The sequence below is a fragment of the Cataglyphis hispanica genome, chromosome 3 (assembly GCF_021464435.1).
Source record: "Cataglyphis hispanica isolate Lineage 1 chromosome 3, ULB_Chis1_1.0, whole genome shotgun sequence".
NCBI lineage: Eukaryota > Metazoa > Arthropoda > Insecta > Hymenoptera > Formicidae > Cataglyphis > Cataglyphis hispanica.
Genome location: NC_065956.1, coordinates 11,467,355 through 11,489,869, shown reverse-complemented (window position 1 = coordinate 11,489,869; position 22,515 = coordinate 11,467,355). Strand labels below are relative to the sequence as shown.

The window sequence follows — 22,515 nt, the reverse complement described above, 5'->3', positions numbered from 1 at the left end:
TATATGTTTGTATATTAATTATATTTTTTTTCTTTTTAATAACTCGAACTTCCGAGTCATGTCGTACTGTCTGCGCGCGATTGCTTCAATGTTACACAATGATTCATGTAATCTATTTCGATGCCGCGCGAGCATAGCATCGAATAGCATCGTAGGCGGATGAGTCTGATGCGCAATGTTAATGCGGGACGCGGACTAGGCGTACTAATTAGAGAACATTTCATTGGGGCAAGCGTAAATAGTCGGTAAAATCGGTCGCCCCTGAAATTCTGTCCTGCGGCCGTTTGCAATCGTTAAACATCGTAACGCATATACATGTACTTGTTTATCTCTTGTCAAATCTTTTTATACTTTTGAAACTAATGTCATTGAAATAAATGTTAATTAAAATTTCGAAAAACTGAGAGAACTAAATACAAAGAAAATCAAAGCTATCTTATAAATAATATTATCTGGCATTCATGTGCATTCAGCGGAATAATTAATCATCTGTATAATTAAAATTAAGTTTCTCTAAAAATAAGATAAAAGTTTAATATCTATCGTTTCAAAAAACTAATAAACATGTCATCTCATCTATTTTTTTATGATTGCGAGAAAAATAAAAAATAAAGATTACTGTCAGGCAGGAATATGAAACATATTCTCAATATCCCTTATATATATATATACTTGCTTTCATATAAAATTTTATAATATCTTAATATTTTTATTAATGGTATTTTTGTGTAAACAGTTTCTTTTAGCAAGTTTCGGTACAATGATAATTTATTACGTTATCGATCATATTTCGTCAATGAAATTCTTCGTTGAGAATAACGATATTATGCGATCAGATGTATACGCAATGAGATATATTGCGCAATTTAGGATGAGTTAAAGGGCTATCTTGAGGGCTATGATACTCGACCTATACACTACAGATCAATTGTATCTAACCCAGATCCAACCTTCGACAATATTCGACTAATTCCTTGTATATTTCCTGGAATATATATACATATTTCTCTTCTAAAAAAATTAGCCGTATCCGATTAAATAGCTATATCATTAACTGGAAATGCTAAGAAAGGCTGACATAGGGCTGATATAGGGAATCGTAAAGTCATAGTAAAATATTTCAAAGCTAAATCATTGATAAATTTGCGATTGATTTTATCTTGTCACATGTTTCTACTATGTGTATCGTGTATGCAATAAATATTCATTCTATATATCTTTATTTTAATCGACGCACGAATGTTATTACGAATAATTGTGCAGCTTCAGCTTATTATATGACAAGAGCCACGTATGACTGACAGTTTTGATTTACAAAAAAGAGAAGAAGTCACTTACCTCGTGGAACCAGGCCAGTTTGTTAAATTTGGGATTCGCCCTGATGTTGCACTCGAAGTAAACGTCGGAGCCTTCCTTGATGTTTTTCGGATTCAAAGAAGAACCCATTTTCAAGGTGGCAATAGGTGCAACTGCAATCAGGATTAAAATTTGAATGTTGAATAAAATGTGACAAATACCTTAATCATTGTAAAATATTTAATAATTTATCTTTAAGAAATTCTCATAAACATTTTTATTATCTGTCTTATAAATTTATATCTAATTAATTATAATAATTATATCTAATTAATTATAATAACATTATTGAGACTTTAAACGCGCGATCTGCTGCGACAAAATTCAAGACAGAATTCTATTTATAATCCTATATGTCATCAATCATCTTTTACTATATGTATATACGTGTGTCCTGATATATATTTTGATTTGTACAAATTTTATGTGCTCAAATGTGTTTTCTACATATAATACACGACATAAAATTTATAAATGACATTCTGTCTTGTGTGAGAAAATGTTATCGTAAATTATAAAAAATTATAAATTATAAATTTAAAAAGACCTTCCCATATTATTTAATTGTGCAATAACTCTTTTTAATATAAGAAAAAAAGCCATGGACAAAAATATTTCTCATTAAAAAGAACAATATTTGAATGTTGAATAAAAAGAATTCGCTTATTTATTAGAATCGTAATTTTTAATTTTTAAATTCAAATTTCAAAGCGAGATGAAAATTATATCAGATATAATATTTAGTAATACAACTACGTCAGACCGACAAAAAGGAGGAAAAGCTTTTAACATATTCCGTGTTAATATTCGAATGAGATCGTAGAAAGAGATTGAACGCCGCGAGAGTATCAGGGCGTGACATCGTCAATAATTTATAAACGTTGCTTTGACGCAGAGCGTTATTTATGAACCGATGAATACCGTTGTACAGCGCAATAATATTGCGGATATTAACGGATCCGGAGTTTAATGAAATCTGCATTTTCGGCAGTGGAGTCAAAGCGGAAATGCGTCACGTTAGCTACGGAATTTTATCACGTGTCATTTTCTCGCATAATGAAAATTGCGATTGAATACTACGTCAAATCTGATGTGCTGCGTTTATATATAGAGTTATTTCAGAACTGTGATAATAATAATGATGATGTTCATGACGATGACAATAAGAGAGATGATTAGAATATGAAAATTCATGTTCGCTGCCCATCAAACGCATTTGTTTTAATATAAGTTTTAAAGTTTTTGAAATCTACGTTTATATAAAATTAAAACATCGATTTCAATAGATTGATTAATAGAACGGCTGTACAAAAAATAAGCAAAAGTAAATTCAGAATGTAAAAGAAGTTAGCATTGTTAATTTCGTAATGTATTTGTTTGATAATATTATTAGGTCATTTTTATAAAGAAAAAATATAAAAATTTGCATAACTCTGAATTTATTTTAATTAGATTAGGTAATTAATCATAATTATGTAAATATATCATAATAAATTAACGATAGGAATTATTCGGCGCGCATTCATTCAATGTAAAATATTTTTGATGGCTTTTAAGTTTATTGCAATTAGCTAATGTTATGCGATAAATTTCAAAGCTATTCTCAAAGCTAATTTAATAACGTGGCTCGCACAAATTGTTTGATCTTTTCATTTAACAGTATGGATACGAAATTTTGATATAATAGCTCTTATATTTGACTAATTGCAATTTTATATTGTGAATAAAACAATCAATAATTACATTCACACAATATAATATTATATAGCATCATAAATAAAATCTCGATGTTTAATGAGAAAGAACGAACTAGAAGGCTTTCGGAATGAGATTCTCTCAGTCCATAAGGCTATTTAAATAATAAATCAAAGCGGATTAATTTGAAGCTCCTTTCTAATGGCATGAGCGAAATGCAAACGAACACAGCACTCAGCGAGTATTATTAATAATAATATCTTGATCAAAGCATTAAGATTTCCGGGCAGTGGTATCGTTGATGTATCATAGATCTGTATGGAATAATTATCATGTATATACATGATGTTCTTAAAAATATTATTGGATTGTCATAAAAATGTTTAATGTAAAACATGAGTTTCTTTTCAATCGAATGCAACTATCTGTCACTGAAGACAAACAACTCCAAAAGTTATTCCGGAAACCTTGCATGAGATCGGAATATTTGTAATAATGGCGATCACGTATAATTTCAATTACAAGCGTCGTATATATACACACGGTGGTGCATTGCCGTTATACGTAACGCGCTGTGAAATAGTAATTCCATGTTAATTCAATCCATTCTCGCAACGCACCGGCAAACGACCAATGAGAATCGCGAGAGTGCTCGTCGATAAACAAAGTGGCATTGATTTCCGAGCGACCAACGTTTCGCGCAAAATAAACTGGTAAAGAGAGAAAGAGAGAGGGAGAGGAAAAAAAAAACGGTATGCGCGCGCCCAGCTTTCTCTCGTAATATTTTTCTTCGATTTCCCGCGTGATATCGATTCGACGAAACGAGGAAAAAATTATTATTCCTTCCAAGTGAGCGAGCGACTTTTAATTAACGTGACTTTAATAAAATGCGAGTTACATCGACGGGAATATTGACGGTCTAGTGCATATCCACGAAAACACTAAGTTTCCCGTTAGAGAAATCATCAAAAGAGAGAGAGAGAGAGAGAGAGAGAGAGAGAGAGAGAGAGAGAGAGAGAGAGAGAGAGAAAGGGAAGGAGAAGGGAGAGAGAATTCACGAACAGTCCTTTCATTTCCTTCACTGTCGTCTGAAATAATCAAAGAAAAACATGCCAGGTGATTTTATTGGTTTATATCAATTTCTTGATTGAACAGTAACAAGAAATTGGAAACTGAAGTAAAGTACTGGGAAAATTGAAACGGCAGAAAATATGAAAAATCAAAATAGAATTAAATGGAAGCTGTCATAGTCATTCTTCAATATCATAGATAAAAAAGAAAATCATTTATAATCACAAAAAAAATTAACGCAATCTATGACTTAAATTATGTTAGAAAAGTTAGAAAACATAAAAGTAAAATAAGATATTGTTAAGATCGTGAGATACGAAACAAATGTCCCATTATAATTGAAAGGTAATTGTCTACGGTTTTCCAAATAATTTCCGACGTTAAATGCAATCGCGGGGGATTTCATCTCGACTCGTTTGCTTGCCAGAGTCTGAATGCCTTTCGCGTACTTAGTTTCCACGCCGTCGCGAATCTACGCGCGGAAACGGAAGAATCTAAGTGAGTACGAGACAAGAGAATCGTCGACGGTGCGGAAAACGCGACTTATGACAAAACTGTCCGATAAATTTATCGGATATAATGCGCCCAGCAGAATTACGTAACGAAAAATCTCAATTCGGTTTTATATTAAACGTTTACGAATTTTTCGTGTACATAAAATCAATGAATTTTCAAAACGTCTCGAGTTTGAAACAAATGCAAAAATATTCTATGAATAAAAAAAGAATATCCTGTGAAATAAAAAAAACCAATGTCTGAAAAATTTACTTAGATTTTATAAAAAAAGAAATTTCTAATTTTTATGAAATTTTTCTCGAAACTTTTTCGATGTATTCTTGATCCTTACATGTTCTAAATATAATATTTTACATTATCGAAACACAATTGTGTCATAATGAGAAAGTTATGATAAGTTTGGAAACTCAGACGAATATATTATACAAATTCGCGCGATAATCTCTATATTTGTTCGTAAATTCACAGACTTCTATCTTTGCGATTGCGGCACGGAATCTACAATCGTGTTCGCACGCATGAGATTATAATGCAGCCGTGCCGCGATATTGTGATATTCATATCGCAAGCTGCTGATTACGTCGACAAACACGATGGTCGGGGAGCTCGAGAGAACGTAGCTCTCCCGCGACTGCGACTGTACGATATAATCTCGAAATAAATCTTACATCGGCGTATACAGCGTCGCTTCATAGATCGCACGCGTGTACGCGTGCAACACGCGCGTTCGATATAAACGCGCGTGCATGCGGCGACACACAATATGCAACCTGACGATGCAGCCCCGCCGCGGCTGCACTCGCATTCTGAAATTCGCGAAATACATGCAACCGCATCCGCAGCTTTCCCTCATGAGATGCTTCCTCGCATCTGCATGTTTAAGCCACGTTTAATCCTCTCCCAATATAACGGTTGTGTTACATACGGAAAAAATTTGAATCCTATTTACAGATTCTTTTTACAGATTCATAAATATTTTAGAAATTTTTTTGTAACGTAAATAAAATTGTTAAAATTTAAATTGCCTTTCATTATATTACGTCATATAATGCAGTTTCAAAATTTTATCATAAAGACGTACTGCTTGTACATATATTTATAATGTAATTTATAATACAAAGAAAAATTGGTGCCGTTCTAGTTGCAAATAAAATCATTTTGTAATCATATATTATTTATTACGAGGGATTTTTATAATAAATATACAAGATATTAAAAGAGAAATAATTTAATTATATGCTTATATATACAAAGTTCTAATTGTTCATCTTTCCAATCGCCAATTGTTTCTCACGTTCTCTTTTTATCGCTTGCTCTCTTTCCTTCTTTCGGAGATAAGCCTATTAATATTATTTTACAAAATTGATTTTTAAACGGCGCTCGTAGTACGTGCGTTGTATTTTTCGTGCAATGTTCGTCCGGACGAAATTGGCCGAATGATCGGTCGTCGATTTCCGATCGCGTTCACGATCACGCCTCGATCGAGCTTGGCAAAAACGACGCGACGCGAGCAATTATCGTGCCGCGTCAGATATTTTCATTTCTGCGGGAGCGCTCAAATCGCGACACTTTTTTTTTATTCACCCAACACGCGTGGCGTATCCGGGCTCGCGTAAGCCGCGAGACGATTTCTGTATTGACTCATCCCTTGTTCCGTATTATTCTAGTATGCCTCTGGGAGATTCCCGATAATAGGACGTCGTTGAAAATATGAAAAACGGCATTGCTCTCTGCATAGGAAATTTCAAACCAACTGATTCTCTTCTCATGCAATCCATCAATAATATGCAGTATGTTTTGAACAACATCGACAAATTTCATCTATGATAAACGGCAAATCAATTTGATCTTATTTTCAATAATCATTAGTTTTCAAATTATAGAAAAGATTGATGAAAGTAAATAAAACTAAAATTTTTTATATCTTCAAAATCAAAAACGTTATCATAGAATATCTTGAAATGAGTGGAAACGATTCAATAAAGGATTTTTCATTAAAATTCGATCGTTTGCTGCATTAAAATACTATTCATTTACGAATATCAATTTGTGCATCGATAATATCGAAAGACATAGAATTTAAAATAAAAACTCATCATAATAATGATTTCACAATACTCGAAGACCCAGTAATCCATACTAGTCTCGAATGTTATCAACTCAATAATGAAACTCTTTTCTCTTCGACAAACGGTAGATAACGGCGGTCCATCGTCGACATCTCCACTGATCGTCCTCGGATAAAGCTTGGCACTCGGTTCGCGGCCATTGTTCGTCTCGGACACCCCGTGGAGATCGCGTGGTGGGCCACCGTCTCCTCCCCGAGTGAATTCGATTCATCAAAGTTCTTGCCAAACGAAAAGTCTCGATAAGGAGAGCGCAAATAAAAAAAAAGTGGGGACAGTAAAAAAGACAAAATGGGATAGCAAAGAAGATCGAGTGGGATAGTGTGCGTGTGTGCGTGTGTGTGCGTGTGTGTGTGTGTGTGTGTGTGTGTGTGTGTGTGTGTGTGTGTGTGTGTGTGTGTGTCAAAGAGAGAAAAATTTATTATTCTGAGAGAAAATCTGAATTTGTGCTAAAAAAAAAAAAAAATGGAAAGATTAAAAATGTTCAAGACAAACTCTTTGAAGATAGAATCTATAAAATCAGCGGAAAGCATAGACTGAATAAAATGTCAATCTAATCCGTTTTAGAAAATTAAAAAAAAAAATATATTTTATAAAGAATTCTTACACACAAAGATATATTTGTCAAAAATATTATGCAAAAACAATTAAAACTTGTTAAAAATATCCGACATAGCTAACAATAAGTAATATTAGAAGTGACAAATAATTTTAAATTTAAAGTGACGAAGAAATGAGACAGAGAAGGGAACTCGTTTGAAAATTACGAGACACGAGAATGAAGAATAATATAATAGGAGAAGGCGGAAAAGGCGAAGAAGAGACTGGAGATGCGCTGGAAGACAACGGCGGAGAAAAGAAGATAAATGTCGACGAAGCAAGAAATGCTGACGAAAAACTATGTGGGCAAGCAGAGCGGTGAGGAAAAAGGAAGAGAGAAAAAGGAGTGCAGTGTCGAGCAACGTAACGAAAGCTTGGTGAACGAAGGCGAAGTATAAGAGAGACCAAGTGAGAAGTAGGGAATACATGAAGAAACAATAGAAGCAATTCAAGCTGCGAAATTCAAGAGATGAAAGTTGCAATACAGAAGGATAAATTAAAAGTTCAGAAGAAAAGTTAATAAGAAAAAATATGTTTGCATTAACTTTGTATAAACATCACCAAAAATTGAATGAGATATTTTATCCTAAATGAAAGCTGCTCTTCTTAACTAAAATTTTAAATTTTTGCTATATGAAATACGCAATATAAAATTTTCATTGCAAAATAAAATGTAGTCAGTGACATCTTTTAATTATTTTTAAATGAGAATTATAATTTTTGTGTCTTTGAAAGCATATTTGATATATAAATGAATTATTTCAAATGACAAATAGAATCCATGAATGACTGTCGAGTTCTTTACAGACTCATATGTTCGCGTTTCAAGTTGCGAATAGAAATAGAGAAAAAAAAAAGATGAAAGAGTTTAGAAGGGGAACGAACGAGATGGAATTACACTGAGATGAAAAAAAAAGATAGGAAATGATATAGAGAGAGAAAGGTTGAGGAGAGATCTCCGAGATTCTCTGAAATAGATCTAGTAGCAAAGACCAGCTTCGTGATATGAATTCTGCAACGTGTGTGATAGATCGACGCGATATCAGCTGGCGAATTCTTCTCTTGCCGCTTGTTTCACCGCGCGATGGATCCGGTTGATATCGACGCCCTGACCCGCGGGAAATTTTCGGAAAAGGTCGAGCTATTCGATCTGAAAGAATAGATGTCCTTGGATTCACAAGTCAGGAACGAGTCGTCGAAACGGGAAAGTTCTCAATGCAATTATGATCGATTATTAAAAAGCGATCACGCATCTATACGCGTTGAAAAAAAGAAAAACATGGTGCTTTTGGAAAACAAAGTTTTTCTTTGAAACATTTGATCATTTGGCAATCAAACGCAATTTGTCCAAAAATAAAAACGTTAAAATATAGATGCATTTTATAGAAAGATAAATGTATTAAAAAATCGATCATTTCTATTTCTAGTAAAAAATTAATTAAACACTTTTGTACTGTAAAAAGGCATTTAAAATTAAATCTAATTCACATCTCAATAATTCAATGATTATGCTTTGATTGATTTCGAACGGTGATATCAAATCTGATAAATATATTAAAGTGATAAAAAAGCGAGCGCACGATTTTTGACGACACGACAAAAATCGACGGTATCGCTTCAAAAGCTACTAATTTTTAATTAAAACTTTGACATCTTTGTCTATTCGGAAAGATTATCGACGAACAAAATAAAATTAACATACGGTCTGTATTATCACCGCGGTGAAGAAATATCAACTGCGTAACTTCGTAACAATTTTTAATTAAAAACTTTGCGATTGCCATCTGAAAATGAAGAGCAATGTTGGACAACGACTTATGTTTTTATAATATTAAAATGGATACAAAATTAAATTTGTCCATATCTCTTGTAACTTTTTTTTTTATAAAACTCTTTATTTTTTTTTAACAATTATTTTCAAGAATATATACATTTACATATCTTTACTCCAATATTTTCAAAAAAAGGTAGAAATATTTTTCTTATATAATATCTTCTATATAATTTTTTTCTCTCCATTACATAATATTTCTTTCTTTATATAAGTTTTACATTTAAAAAAAATTTTATATTCTTATATATATAACGTGTCAAAATGAATTATTAAAGAAAAATACTGCGACTTTAATTTTTATCTAGAAGAGGAACGAGAATGTTAATTAAGGTATTAGTTTGCGACGTAGACTGACATATCGGTCACCGTGAAATTGACAGACTTGTGATTTAGCATTCGAGCGATCGAGGTTAACGATGAAGCTTAACGATTCAAGGAACGCGAAATTTCCTCGGCGGCGTTACTCAGGTATCGAATTGCGCTCGGTTCGATCGGATTCTCCTTGCAGTTCGGGACCATTTAGTTTCGCGAGTAATGGCATTCGATAATGGTTTTCCAGCCATAGAAGACAATGCTTGGATTTATCGTTTTTGCACGGCGCTGACGTTCGTGCAATTACGTTCGCGGTTTCCTGATGAATCTATAACTTACTTGTGGCCGCATCGCCTTTTACGAAAAATACTGTGACGATAAATCTTGTAATTTTTTTTTCGAACAATAGTCGAAAATGATATATCATAAAATATCGAAATGGTACATCATAAATCAATATCAAAAGATAACTTTACTTCAATTATTACACATTACTTTTTTCAATTTTTAAAATATTTTCTTACCGTATTTGGATATATCAAGAAGTAATGCATAATAATTATATTAAAACGTGTACAATAAACTATAATGTATAATAATTAGATATTATATTTTATTAAAATTGTGTTAAGAGAAAGTTTTAAGCAAATTCTGATGATGACTGACAAAAGATATTCTGTTTTACGTTAAAATGCTTTGCGTTTAAATGGTTATTAAAGATGAAAGGTTATTGAAGAAATACTTAGAATTAATTAAGAAATACTGAGAATTAATTAAAAATAAATTCTTAAATCCTAAAAAATTTTGTTGCGTTTAAATTTCAAAGAAAACTGCAAAAGATATCAAGAATAGCACATAACTTTTCATTAAAAAAAAAAAATTTGAGGTTTTTGAATCAAGTATAGATAAGAGTTTAATGAATAATAGAGATACAAAGTAAAAAGCACAGTATTACACATGATCAAGAGAGGAATATAAACAATGTAAAATGATATAAAATAGGCTGCGTATGTGTAAAACAAAAATACAAATTATAAAAAATTCAAAATATTATAAAAAATATATCGAAATAATTTTTACTTTTCTTATTTATCATGAAGAACGCAGATCGCACGAAATATACGAGTGCGTGTTGAGTGATAAGTGATAAGTAGATTGCGCGCTGATCAAGCTTTCGCTAACTAGCGACCGGTTGGTGCACCAGTTGCTATACATACGTCAAGTGGAACAACACTACGGATTACGTGGGCATACACGTACGTGTGGCGTAGATAGTAGTAGTCAATTAGGAAGCGACAGTAGTACATGTCAATATCGTGCCGACAGCGGTAAAGCTCAAACACGTAGTAGAAGCACGCGCGCGCGCGTAAGGATTACCGCACACCAGGTTAATTTCGGGAATGATAACGAAGGCTCGCGGGCTATGATAGTCAATTAAAGTGCAGCGGACTATTACAACGTGGGGAGTTTGCGCTGCTATGCCGGCTGTCTGCAGACGGACGTGGAGGCGATGCGCGACACATATACATATATACTCGCGCCTTCGCTGTAGTTAACTCCTCTGTATAGTTACTGAGATACAGATAAACACTTAAATGCTCGTCCAAGCGATAATTGATAATTGATAATTATTTGTCGTCCAGTGGATGATGTACGGCGATTACGCTGGAAAAACCTCCTCGAGCGAGTCATCTGTCATAAATTAGATATAACAGAAAATAATCGATTACCAGTCAGTCGCAAAAACAATTAATAAATATTATGCTCAGCCAATTATGTAAGATAATTAAGTAAGAATTTTTTTTTCTTATTATTTAAATATAAGAGTAGAGGCTATTTTTGCGCATAAAGTTTATGTTTCAGAAAATTTCTTTTATGTTTTATCATTCGCTTCGTGCGTTTATTTTTATTCTCATAATTTTAATCGAGGTAACCATAGATCGCGAAGATTATCGCTTCTAAACCGTGCGAGCATAAATCATTCACCGACACGAGGACATAAATCTTTCCGCATCAACAACGTGAATCCTTTCCATTCCGATAATCGAACGTTACCCGATTCAGCTCGTTGGGCCGTAGCGATCTCATTAAAATTATTTTCCTTTTTGTCAATCTAAGACAATTCTATCGCGCACAGAAGTAAGTAAGAATTAATAACTTTTAAACGTATCGATTGATAATATTTATGTGCAAAGTTCTTGCAAAAACTCGAAAACGAGCAATTAATCAAGCAACAAATATATTAAAGTTATTATAAAATTTTAGACTATTAATATTAATTTTAATTATACAAAATATAGTTTAATTATAAAAAATAAGTTCATCCGCGTTGATAATTACAAATTGAGTTATATGAAGAAAATATTATAATCATATTTTTAATAAAAAGAAATATGATAAAAAATTTCTTTAAACAACGTAAAATTTCATTGATATATAAATATGTTTTTTAAATGTATTATTTACCACAAAAAGAAAAAAGAATACAAGAAATAGTGCTCTCTTCCCGTGTGTTACGCGGCCACAAACCTCAACCGATTTAAATCCCGCTTACGCTGACGTAAAGCCTTCCTCTGAAGTGGATTATCCGCTCCCAAACGTGTGCCCTCCGTAAGCAGCGGCTGAGGTTCGTAAATCAGCTGATTCGTCGGTACTCGCAAATTGGACGTTTGACCGCAATATCGATATCCCGGAACCGCGGTCGCGGCCATACTTAAACCGCAAAATTGGTGAAGCCGCGTCATCCCGCATGCATGCATACATCGTCGTAGATAACGATTCGACACACATCACTTACTGCCGCCGCGTTAATTAATCGCGAGCGGCATGTTCGTGACAATTGTCTTTAGCAATGATGTCTGCATAATTTTCTTCATCTCCGAATTTATTTTTCAGCAAAACCGCGATATATTCATTGAAATTACATGTGTCTTATTCGTCACTGTTCAATCTTTATCTTAGAATCTGAGGATTTCTTTCCGAGGATATATATCTGAAATATTTTCAATGATAATAAAAAAAATTACTCGATACTAAACAAAATTAAATTTTAAAATATATAATTTTTAGAAAATCCTAGATATTTTTTAAAGATTTGTTTATTAACGTCGTGACATTTTGCAACATCACACGATTCCAAAATTTCGAATTTATTCATGTCCTTTAGTAGATGTATAATGTAAGGCGATCCGTTTTACGAAACTTTTATTATGCAGCTTTTCATTTTGTAGCCTTTTCTCAAAGTTTTTTCTCTTTTAAGTATTATTTTATTATAAATAAGCGTTTCAAATTCATCGCTTCCTCTTTCAATATGTATTTTTGATAAAACATCATATACAGAACGATCTTTCGATTTTCTGTATTATTACTTTTGGGAAATGATTGTTATAAAACATGAATATGCGAGATCTCTCTCTACTCTATGAATAATCGAAGCGAACCGGACGTTATTTAATGAATCTAAATGGAGCTTTATTTCGTGCCGTCTCCGTGACTGTTAATCGAATATTGAATACGCCGGATTCGATAAAAAGCACGATCGTCAACAGCATATTTGTCTGAATTTTAGAATTGAACGCGCGAAACAAAATGATTAACGCTTCATTTGAGGTTTTTCGCAAAACGCAGACAGCGCTCTTCGATTTTCCCCATTTTAAGCTTTTGAAATATTCCATATGTATGAAGAATTAAATTTTTAAATCTTTTTGCAATTTTTTCACATGCAACTAAATCGATAACATTCGCATATTTGTTTCTCCTTTTATGCTAATAATTAAGCAAGATTGCAAAAAATTTATATTAATTATAGAAAGATTTACATTAACTTGAAATTACTTGAATTAATTAAACAATATTTGCATGCTTTTTTCATTTATTTTCATTAAATATGTTTATATATTTAATGAAAACATATATTTTTAATTATTATATTTATATATTCAAATTCAGAATTTTTTTTTTTATCATTTCAGAATTTTAAGATGACAATCACAAAAATATTTAATATATTAAATAGTAAATATATAATATATAATAGTAAATATATTAAATATATTAAACATAGTATTCCATCGAGACAAGAAAGTTGTCGACTTTGTGAAAATAAAAGAAGGATTAATGGAATCAAAACACTTTTGTAAATAGATATTTAAAAATATTTCGTGCGTTAACCATTTATATGGTGAAAATTTATGTTACTATCTCGACGGAGAGCGTGAAAAAACGTGCACGAGAGTAAATAGCGAAGGAGAGACAGGAAGCTTCGTCGAGCAAGGAAGCTATGTAGCGGGGTTGAAAGGTGTTGCGATGTCCTTATTACTCGGCACGATGGCCCGTCTAAAAGCCTTCCGTAAAGCTACTTTGCCAGAACGTACCACCTGTCGAGATGCACCGTTCAAAAAAGCGTCGGCACGACGGTGGTCGTCTCTGTCGGCCCGTTTCTTACGACCACTCATTAACGCTCATGATTCATTAAGTCTCTCGTGTCGTTGACTCTTCTTTAAAGCGCTATCAAGCAGATCGAACCATCATATTTTATCTCATTCATTTGCTAAATGTAATTAAAAAAATTCTTAAGTTTTTCAACTTAAATTATAATTAACGTTATTTATATATATATATATTTTTTTTTCATCAAATTAGCATAATTTTTAATTAAAATAAAAGTCGAGTTTTCTAAGGTATTTTTTATATAGCTTTCTAAATCAATTTTATTGAACTTAAAGCGTTAACAGCTTTGAAATAAGCTTTCGCTTTGCCTGAGTTGAGAACAAAGAAACGCGTTTGCGGGCATCAATTGTAATCGTAAAAACGGCCATAAAAACACGAAATAGATGAAAAAGCGGTATGCACGCACGACACCAGGCTCATAAACAAAACCATGACCAGCAAGCTGTAACAGGAAAAAACGTCATCGCGTGACGTTCCATTTCATTATGACAAGCGTAATATCACATGATACGCGGACGGGACATCTGACAGAACCGCACCGGACCGGTTTACGACGGTGGAATGAAAAATTTATTGTCAATACAAAGTAAATAGATGCATCTCTGTAAAATGATGCCAATAATGCAATAATTTGCGAGAAATTCTAAACTTTTACGCGAATCGCAGACAACTATTCATAGCTAAAAGTTTTAATTTTATAAAAATTTTATTATAAATAAAAAAATATTTTCTACGCAATAATTATTTTGCGCATAATTGCATCAAAATATAAATAGAAAGAAACCATTACCTTGTAAATCGAACTTCTAAATATTCTAAGTTTTTATTGCATTTGGAGGATCCAATAAAGTCGGCTCCGCTTTAAAAAATTCGCTTGGATCGTAATCACTTTTGTCACAAACTATCGCATAAAACAATTTGATATCAGAGAAATACAGCATATGCAAATATATTTATCCAAGGATTCGTTGTCGCTAGACGAATTTGTCATGACAATTATCAAAAATTACAACAACGCGTTTTGCGATGCTATCCTGATATAGTCAGCTTATTCGAAGATATTCGTAACGGCGTCTTGGGATTTTTATACGATTCTATTTGTTAAATATTAAAGTTTAAAGTTTAATTTATGAGCTGGATTATGAGACTTTTCTTTTTCCCCCCACTTTTTTCCTTTGTGCTTTATGTTGCTTTATGTTGCGCCTAAGCTGCGAGAAGCGTTCTTCGGAAAAGATTACAAAACGCGTTTATTGAGAAAAGAACGCGCTAATTAAAGTTTATATTAAGCCGGTTATACGATATATTTATATAACGATACTAAAATTACAGTAGAATTTTATACGTGATAAAGTTAAAAAAATAATACATATAACAGGAAAATATGCTATACATTCCTTTTGTTTATATAAATATAAACCAATTAAAAAAAAATTGGATTATATTTATATTTTTTATTTCAATTTCAATAGGCTTATATATAATATAGAAATATTAATCTCTTTTTTTCTTATTAATCCCTATAATTTTTTGATAAAAACCTCAATATTTCTCTCCGAGAAGAAAAATAACTGTCCGTAAATGTTAAATTATAAATCGGTTAATGCTCATATATAGATTCTCTTCGAAATGATGATATTCTGTGACACCTAAGAATAAAATCTTTACAGCTGACTAATGTACAGCGAACATATAGAAAGAGTTTAGATACTAACACGAGAGAGAAGACATTTGGATCTCTGGAACAGTAAATTTATGAATCTTGTAGAATGTAACTTGAAAGTCCTCGCGTCACTTCTTTTTAACTTCCATCTTCTGATGAGTTTTAAACTTCATCCTCTGCTCTATTTCCGCGACACCTGCCTTACGCACGACTTCTCTTTTTTACGATTTCCTTTTTCCATCAGTGACCGCATCTATTTTTAAAAACTGTAACTCCCACTGCACTGCGAAGAATTAAGGCGTTTATATTCACGAAGATTTATACTTTCTGAAGAATCACGGTCCTTTGTTCACGCACAGACTTTGAAAAATGAAACCTTCTTAAAGGTTTCATCACGCGTCTTTTAAGTAAATAAGCAAAGCTCATCTGAATATATATCGATCTCGAGGTTGCTATTGTACAAAAGCGATTTTTGACTTCGTGCTCCCTCATAAATAATTGACGCAGAATAGAAACTTTCTAAGAAAGATAGACGGAAGGAAGAGACAGAAATCGAAACTTGGACCACGAATAAAGCATTCGTAAATATTCATGGGACTTTTCCCGCGGAAATTCGTGGTGATTTTCGCTAGCTGACGCAGTCTCACCGCTGTAATTAAGGCCATTAACATGCGAGTTGCCAAGAAAGTCGAAGGGATTGCCGGCAATTACAATTACGGGACAAAGTACTATCGTTTTTCCCAGATCCACCGGTGGTATTAGCCAGTGGCGAATAGTAGAGGCAGAATAATGTAAGCGCGAAGTAAAGTATTTGCAGAAATAGCTGGCTAACGAGGACATTTGTTATCAAATTATGAATTATTATTCCAAAATCAAAAGCAGCTTTATTGATTGATTATTTCTGTCAATAGACCATGTGCTATTTGATAAAAGAACAATTTTTTAATTAAAATCAAACAATCTAATTATATTGCAAAATGTGCGAATGCAAAAATATATCTAAAAAAATTCATAATTTTCATAAATTTTATAATAACTCATAATAATTTATTTAACGATTAGAAATCCGTTATAATAATTATGCGCATTCAAGATTTCTTTTTTTTTTCTTAAAATTAATAAATCACAAATTTAAATTGTAAACTGATTAAATATTTGCTTTAACATTGCGCAAAAATTCTGATAAATGTTTCAATTTGTAATAAGCGACGTTAAAATTGTAGGGTCTAACTTGAAAAAAAAAAATTTCTTCTTTATGAAAAGATATTGAAGCAAGTAATGTTGTTAAAGATGTTATCAATTTTTTTTTCGTTAAAAAATACGGTAGCAATTCTGATTGGGAGTCACATATGCATCTATTAAAATGTTCAGAATGTAAAGATGTAGCGATTGCGAGCAAACAAAAATGCGACAGGAAGTAATTACATAAAAATCCAAGTAGCTGATCGTAAAACGCTAAATGTTCTTATTTTTATCCGCGGGATAAAAGCAATTTTGTCTTTCTCCTTCTTGCTTTTTCGATTCGTCACTCTCAAAGGATCGCTAAAATTCACCGAGATTGTTGTTTCGCTTCTTTATCTTTTCGCGTTGTAGTATCTTTTTAATGATTGCCGATTTATATAACATTTAATTATATTAATTGTGAATGTGTTTATTGTTATATCATGTACATGTACGTGTTTTATTTTATTATAATTTCAAAAATTATATTTGGCAAAAAAATTAAAAATACAAAGTTGCTAAAAAATTTGCAGAGAAAAAAGACGTGATTTGTTTGCATCCATTAATACTATTCTTCTAAAACTTCTATTTACATAATACTTTTATTAATATTACTTCTCGTGAAAAAATTCTAAAATATAAAAATAATGACAAAAATAAATGAGCAAAAATAAATAATTTGGCTCCCTTTTGGAGAAATTTCTAGTGTATTTGACACTTGATTTACAAAGCGGCATAAAAACGATAAAAACAATTGTCGCTGCGCTCTTTTGGGTGCATAAAGCGCATAATACTGTCATAATCGTACATTACGAGCGTATGAAAATGCAAAATCAAAAAACTCCCGACGCGAGCGGGAACAAAAACAGATATGGCAAATGCTGGCATGCCCAGCAGCCGCAACAAAATCCTGGCAATTTTGACACAAATGAAGTATGTAGAGTGTACAAATGTAGTGCTTCATTTATCCAACCGTTATCGACATTCCGCGAATTTTATTCCAAACTGTCTGTGCGTAATTATTCGCAAAATTGAAAATATTTAACGGGATACGCATTTATCACTGTAACTGTATGTAAATAAAAAAGTGTTCACATTCTATATTCGCAATAATCGACGATTGTATTACGTTTGTAAAATATGTCTCACAATATATCACAAATATGAAAGTGAAAACAAACTGCACGTGATCAAACATTTCCTCGATTTAAAATGCAAGAACTCAAAGAATAAAGCAAAATTTTAAAGATGCTAAAATTTCTATATTATGCTATTTGATCTCTTCGAGGAGTTTCTAAAAATAAATGTACAGATACCCTAGAACATAATAATCTCCAGAATAAATAAATTATGAAAGCTTAAAATTAAAAATTTTAAAAGTAACACGAGCAAAGATTAAGATATGCAAAAAGATTTAATATTCCAAAATATTTTTAAAGTTTATATCTTTATTCCAATATGCAATATCAAGAATTCTCGAGTTTTTATATCCTTTCAAAAAAGCCTGTCTTTTTAGGCATAGCATATGTTTCCCATATTCCATATATCCACCTACCATTTGCACATCGCCCGGCATTCAGCATGACACTTTGCAACGTGCGTCGGACAAGTCCTGAACCGCCGAACAAGTTTGGTGTTTTTTTCTATTTCTTTTTTTCATTGGAACGCGAGCGCTGCCAGAAGCGTTTTAAAATCCTGTTCGTCGGATGGGATCCCCGAGGTGTCGGATCGGAGATACCGCGTTTTTCGATGACAACGCTTTTGGCCGCCGAATGGAGTTTTCGTCCGTACGATTCGGTTGCATTCGCGAAGCGAGCCATCAATTAAATCGCGTTTTGTAGAATGCGCCATGCATATCGATCACCGGCTTTCGTTCATCCAAAGAAGGAAGGCTTTGATGAGAAAGGACCTGCAGCTTTTGTGTGTATCTCTCTCTCTCTCTCCCCTTTTCATGTAGTTAGCGTCGCTAAATTCTATTTTAAACCCTATCCCGTCACACGTACAATGTCGAAATTTGATTAAAATTTTTATCGCCAATGTAGCACAAAATATACAACAGTTTTTTTTTTTTTTTTTTAATATGAATCTTTAAATTTCTCTATTAAAATTTTTAGAATATTTTTAGATAATTAAATTCTTAAATTTTCTAACATTCGGTCTCTTAGGACTCTGCCTTCTCAAACAAAAATTTTTTGAATTCTAAATGTTGCGGGGGGAGGGGGCGGGGAAATTATAATAAAAGAAGGATTTATAAGAAAAGATCTATGCATCTCGTAAATATCTCCTGTCAGGTTTTAGCACGAAATGGACACATTGTTGATGCCAACCGATAGATTTTCGCGCACGTTTTTCAACGCGCGCGATGCGATTTTTCTTGACGCTTCGTAAATTGTACACGCTCGGACGATCGATGTCGCGGATCGGTTACAGTGGAATCGAAGGGGGAGGAGAGGGGGGGAGGGGGAGTCGCCGTTAAGGGGCGCAGCTACCGGGACTGCATTCACCTCCAGGGGCGGTCGTGCAACGTCGAAGGAATTTGTCGTCGTTGACGGTCACCACACAGCACAGGTCGTCGCAATATATCTCGCACGACGTGCGTCGACCAGGCTCCCTTATCTTCCGGTCTCCACCTCTGCCCCCGACCCTGCTCCCTGCTGCTCTTTGCCCATCCGTTTCCCCGCTCATCACTGGCGATTACACACACGGTTGTGTTGTCCACTCGCGATGCGACAACGTGTGATTACGGATTGACCGCTGTATACGTACGGAAACCCGAGGTATAAAAGGGACTGCTTGTTAGGACAACGAATCGCTTTTGTTGGAGTGCAATTTGCATTCTACGGAACTTCATCCTTCAACTGTCTAAGAATGTAATTCATTCTAATGTTTTATTTGTATTGTCGATTAAGAAGGATCAAATATTTAATATAAAATATTTTAAATCAAATTATAAATATCTTTAATATATTAAAATGTTATGTTATACGAATAAATGTTATATGTATAAGTATGTTATATTAGGAAGATTCAATTATTAACTAAAATGTCACGTGTTTATTGGAGGAAAATGTCACCTTTCGTTTACTTTCTACTAATCTCGTTTACTTTCTTTGTGAAATATTATGTGTAAAAAAGCTTCATTAAATATTGAAACGAGTATCTATTATTATTTCCTTTCCCAACGCTCTATGTGCTTTTCAAATTTTTAAGTTTTATCTCTTTTTCGAATGCACAAAATATTAACAATTGTGCGAAATTTTAAAGCAATTTAGAAAACAAGAGAATATTTAAGGGAATGCAAAGAATGTGATATACAGAATCTAAAGTAAAAGGGCTCGTAAAAAGGAGCCAAATTTGCGAAATCTAAAAATTTTACAAAGTAAGGGTACGCGGAATAAAGTGAAGGAAAAGATAAGATATCAAAGGATAGATCTTATAAAAGGAGGTATCTCATGAAAGCGCAGCACGGCACCACACAGAGAGGAAGCGGTATCATCTTCTTTTACTTTCTCGCTCATGAGCGCATGAACGATTTTGTAAGGTAGTTACATATCGAGGCAAAGTATTAATAATTTGTATCAAATTCAAAGACAATTACGATATATATATATATATTATATATTGAAAAAGGAAATTTTAATTATAAAATATATTAGCGCTTTAAATGAGCAATTTTTCAACTAACTTCGTGATTAATTTACTACTAAAGATTTATATCCGTAAGATGTTTCTTTATTGCGAGCGAGATTCTCGAGCAAGCTCCACAGAGAAGCAGTGCGATTCTGCCGAGTGTTTCTTTGCATTTGGCGCAACGATAGATGGCCGAACGAATGGACGAATGGACCGATCGGTCAGCCGTCGAGATGGCTTTTTATCAGCTCCGTGCGGATCCGAAGGTGCGGTTGAGATGTATCGACAGCGGTTCGATAGATCCGCGAGGATAAAAGAGGAAGCTCGTTCTCTTCTCCGAGAGATACGATTGCACTTTTAATCCTGAGCGTCTAATCTTCTGAAGGCATGTATCGAGTTTCGCATTTTCGTAATTTATTGGCAACTAGTGAGAGCTAGTCCGTGCTTTCTTATAAATAACTGTAGCGCGCAGATGCATATTGCTTGAGAGAGAAAATTGTTGAAAATCTGTATAAAAAGAAAAGATTCGATTTTTGTCTGTGCAGAATAAAAAAGAAATATAATTAGAATTAATTGCTTTGAAAAATAAATGAGCCTTTAATGCCACTTATGAAATTAAAAATGGAATAATATAACAAGTGAGACATACTTCAGATTTTTTGAATGCACACACACACACACATATATATATATATCACGGTTTCAAAACGGAAATTTTATTATAATTTACATCGAGTATCGACGGATTAATTGTTCATCGATTTCAAATATCGAAAATTGATGTACAACCCAACGAACACGGCGCGTAATTAAAACCGTAATTTAATACAGAAGAGTCTCTTTGTCGAGAGATACAAAGCGCGCTGGGATAATATACATATATATGTGACTATTACGTAATCGAACGAATATATTTCAAACGTAACATCGATTTAATGCAAACGACCCACGCTATGGAAATGCGATGATGTATGAAACTATAACTGACTGTACGACCATTATCAAATGTTTATTACAAAAATACTTGCTGAAAAATTATTTTCTCGTTTCACGCTTTTCGATCTCCTTTTTGTGTATGTGATGAGGAAAGTATGTACATGGATACATACGTGTATGTAAACAAAAGATATGTATGAAGCATGTGATATCAGTGTTGTCGCGTGCAATTTAATCGCGTTTAAACAAATTAAATTCAATTCATTCGTGTCAATTTAAATCAGATAATGGATATGAATAACGTTTCAGTCGCTGACAGATTAAATATCGATAGTCTGATGATCGCGCTGCCTGCGCACGAAGCGTTCGCATTGAAAGTAAATCAAGAAAATGATTTACTGTGTTAATATGATGTGTCTCATACTATAAATAAATTTTATCGTATATTTGTAGCAAAATAAATCCCCAAATAAATCTGTAAATACGATAATCTTAAAAATAGAAGAGAGGAAATCGAGAAGTTGAAAGGTTAAAACTCTCAAGATAAGAACTTATAGATCTTCCAGGATTTTCTGAGCATTCCAGTGGTGCAAGGATTCACGGAATAAAGTCTAAAATATCTAAAATCTCGAATATCAAGAATTGCAACTCATACATTCATGAATTTAACGATCTTAATGTTTAAAGTGTAAAGTTCTTGAGTCTTAGTGACATAAAAGGACTCGGAGATTATAGATCACTCAAATTCTCTTCTAATGTATAAAACTTCACGAATTAAAGGATTCATGCATATGCGAAGATGTAATTTTCGAGGGACGCAAGAACAAGAATCTAACATCAGCTGCGCAAGAATCTATAGATTCAAATGCTTAAAAAGTCGCCCCCAACAGTCGCACGATCTTAAGAATCAAATATTCAGGTCACAAAGACGCCGAAATCCTAGGAATATCCGAAAAACCAGATTTCCGGTGTTCTCGACAGTCCGGCGTATTTTTTTCCGCACGGTGGTCATTCCTATCGCGCGCATATCGATTTCTCTTCGCTTCGCGTTGCGTGCGGCGCGCGCTGTTACCCAACGAAGAGCAGTGGAACGAGAAATAAAAATTAAA

The 22,515-nt window shown here is 33.2% G+C and overlaps 1 protein-coding gene across 3 annotated transcripts in view; it reads right to left on the bottom strand.

Annotated features, from left to right (window-relative positions):
• LOC126859234 (nephrin-like) overlaps positions 1–22,515 on the bottom strand; it is a 223,107-nt gene that overhangs the window by 23,939 nt on the left and 176,653 nt on the right. For all 3 annotated transcript variants that reach the window (XM_050610297.1, XM_050610296.1, XM_050610298.1), the window contains exon 9: positions 1,339–1,469. In XM_050610297.1, the coding sequence (XP_050466254.1) occupies positions 1,339–1,469 (131 nt within the window). The remainder of the gene's footprint in view (positions 1–1,338; positions 1,470–22,515) is intronic.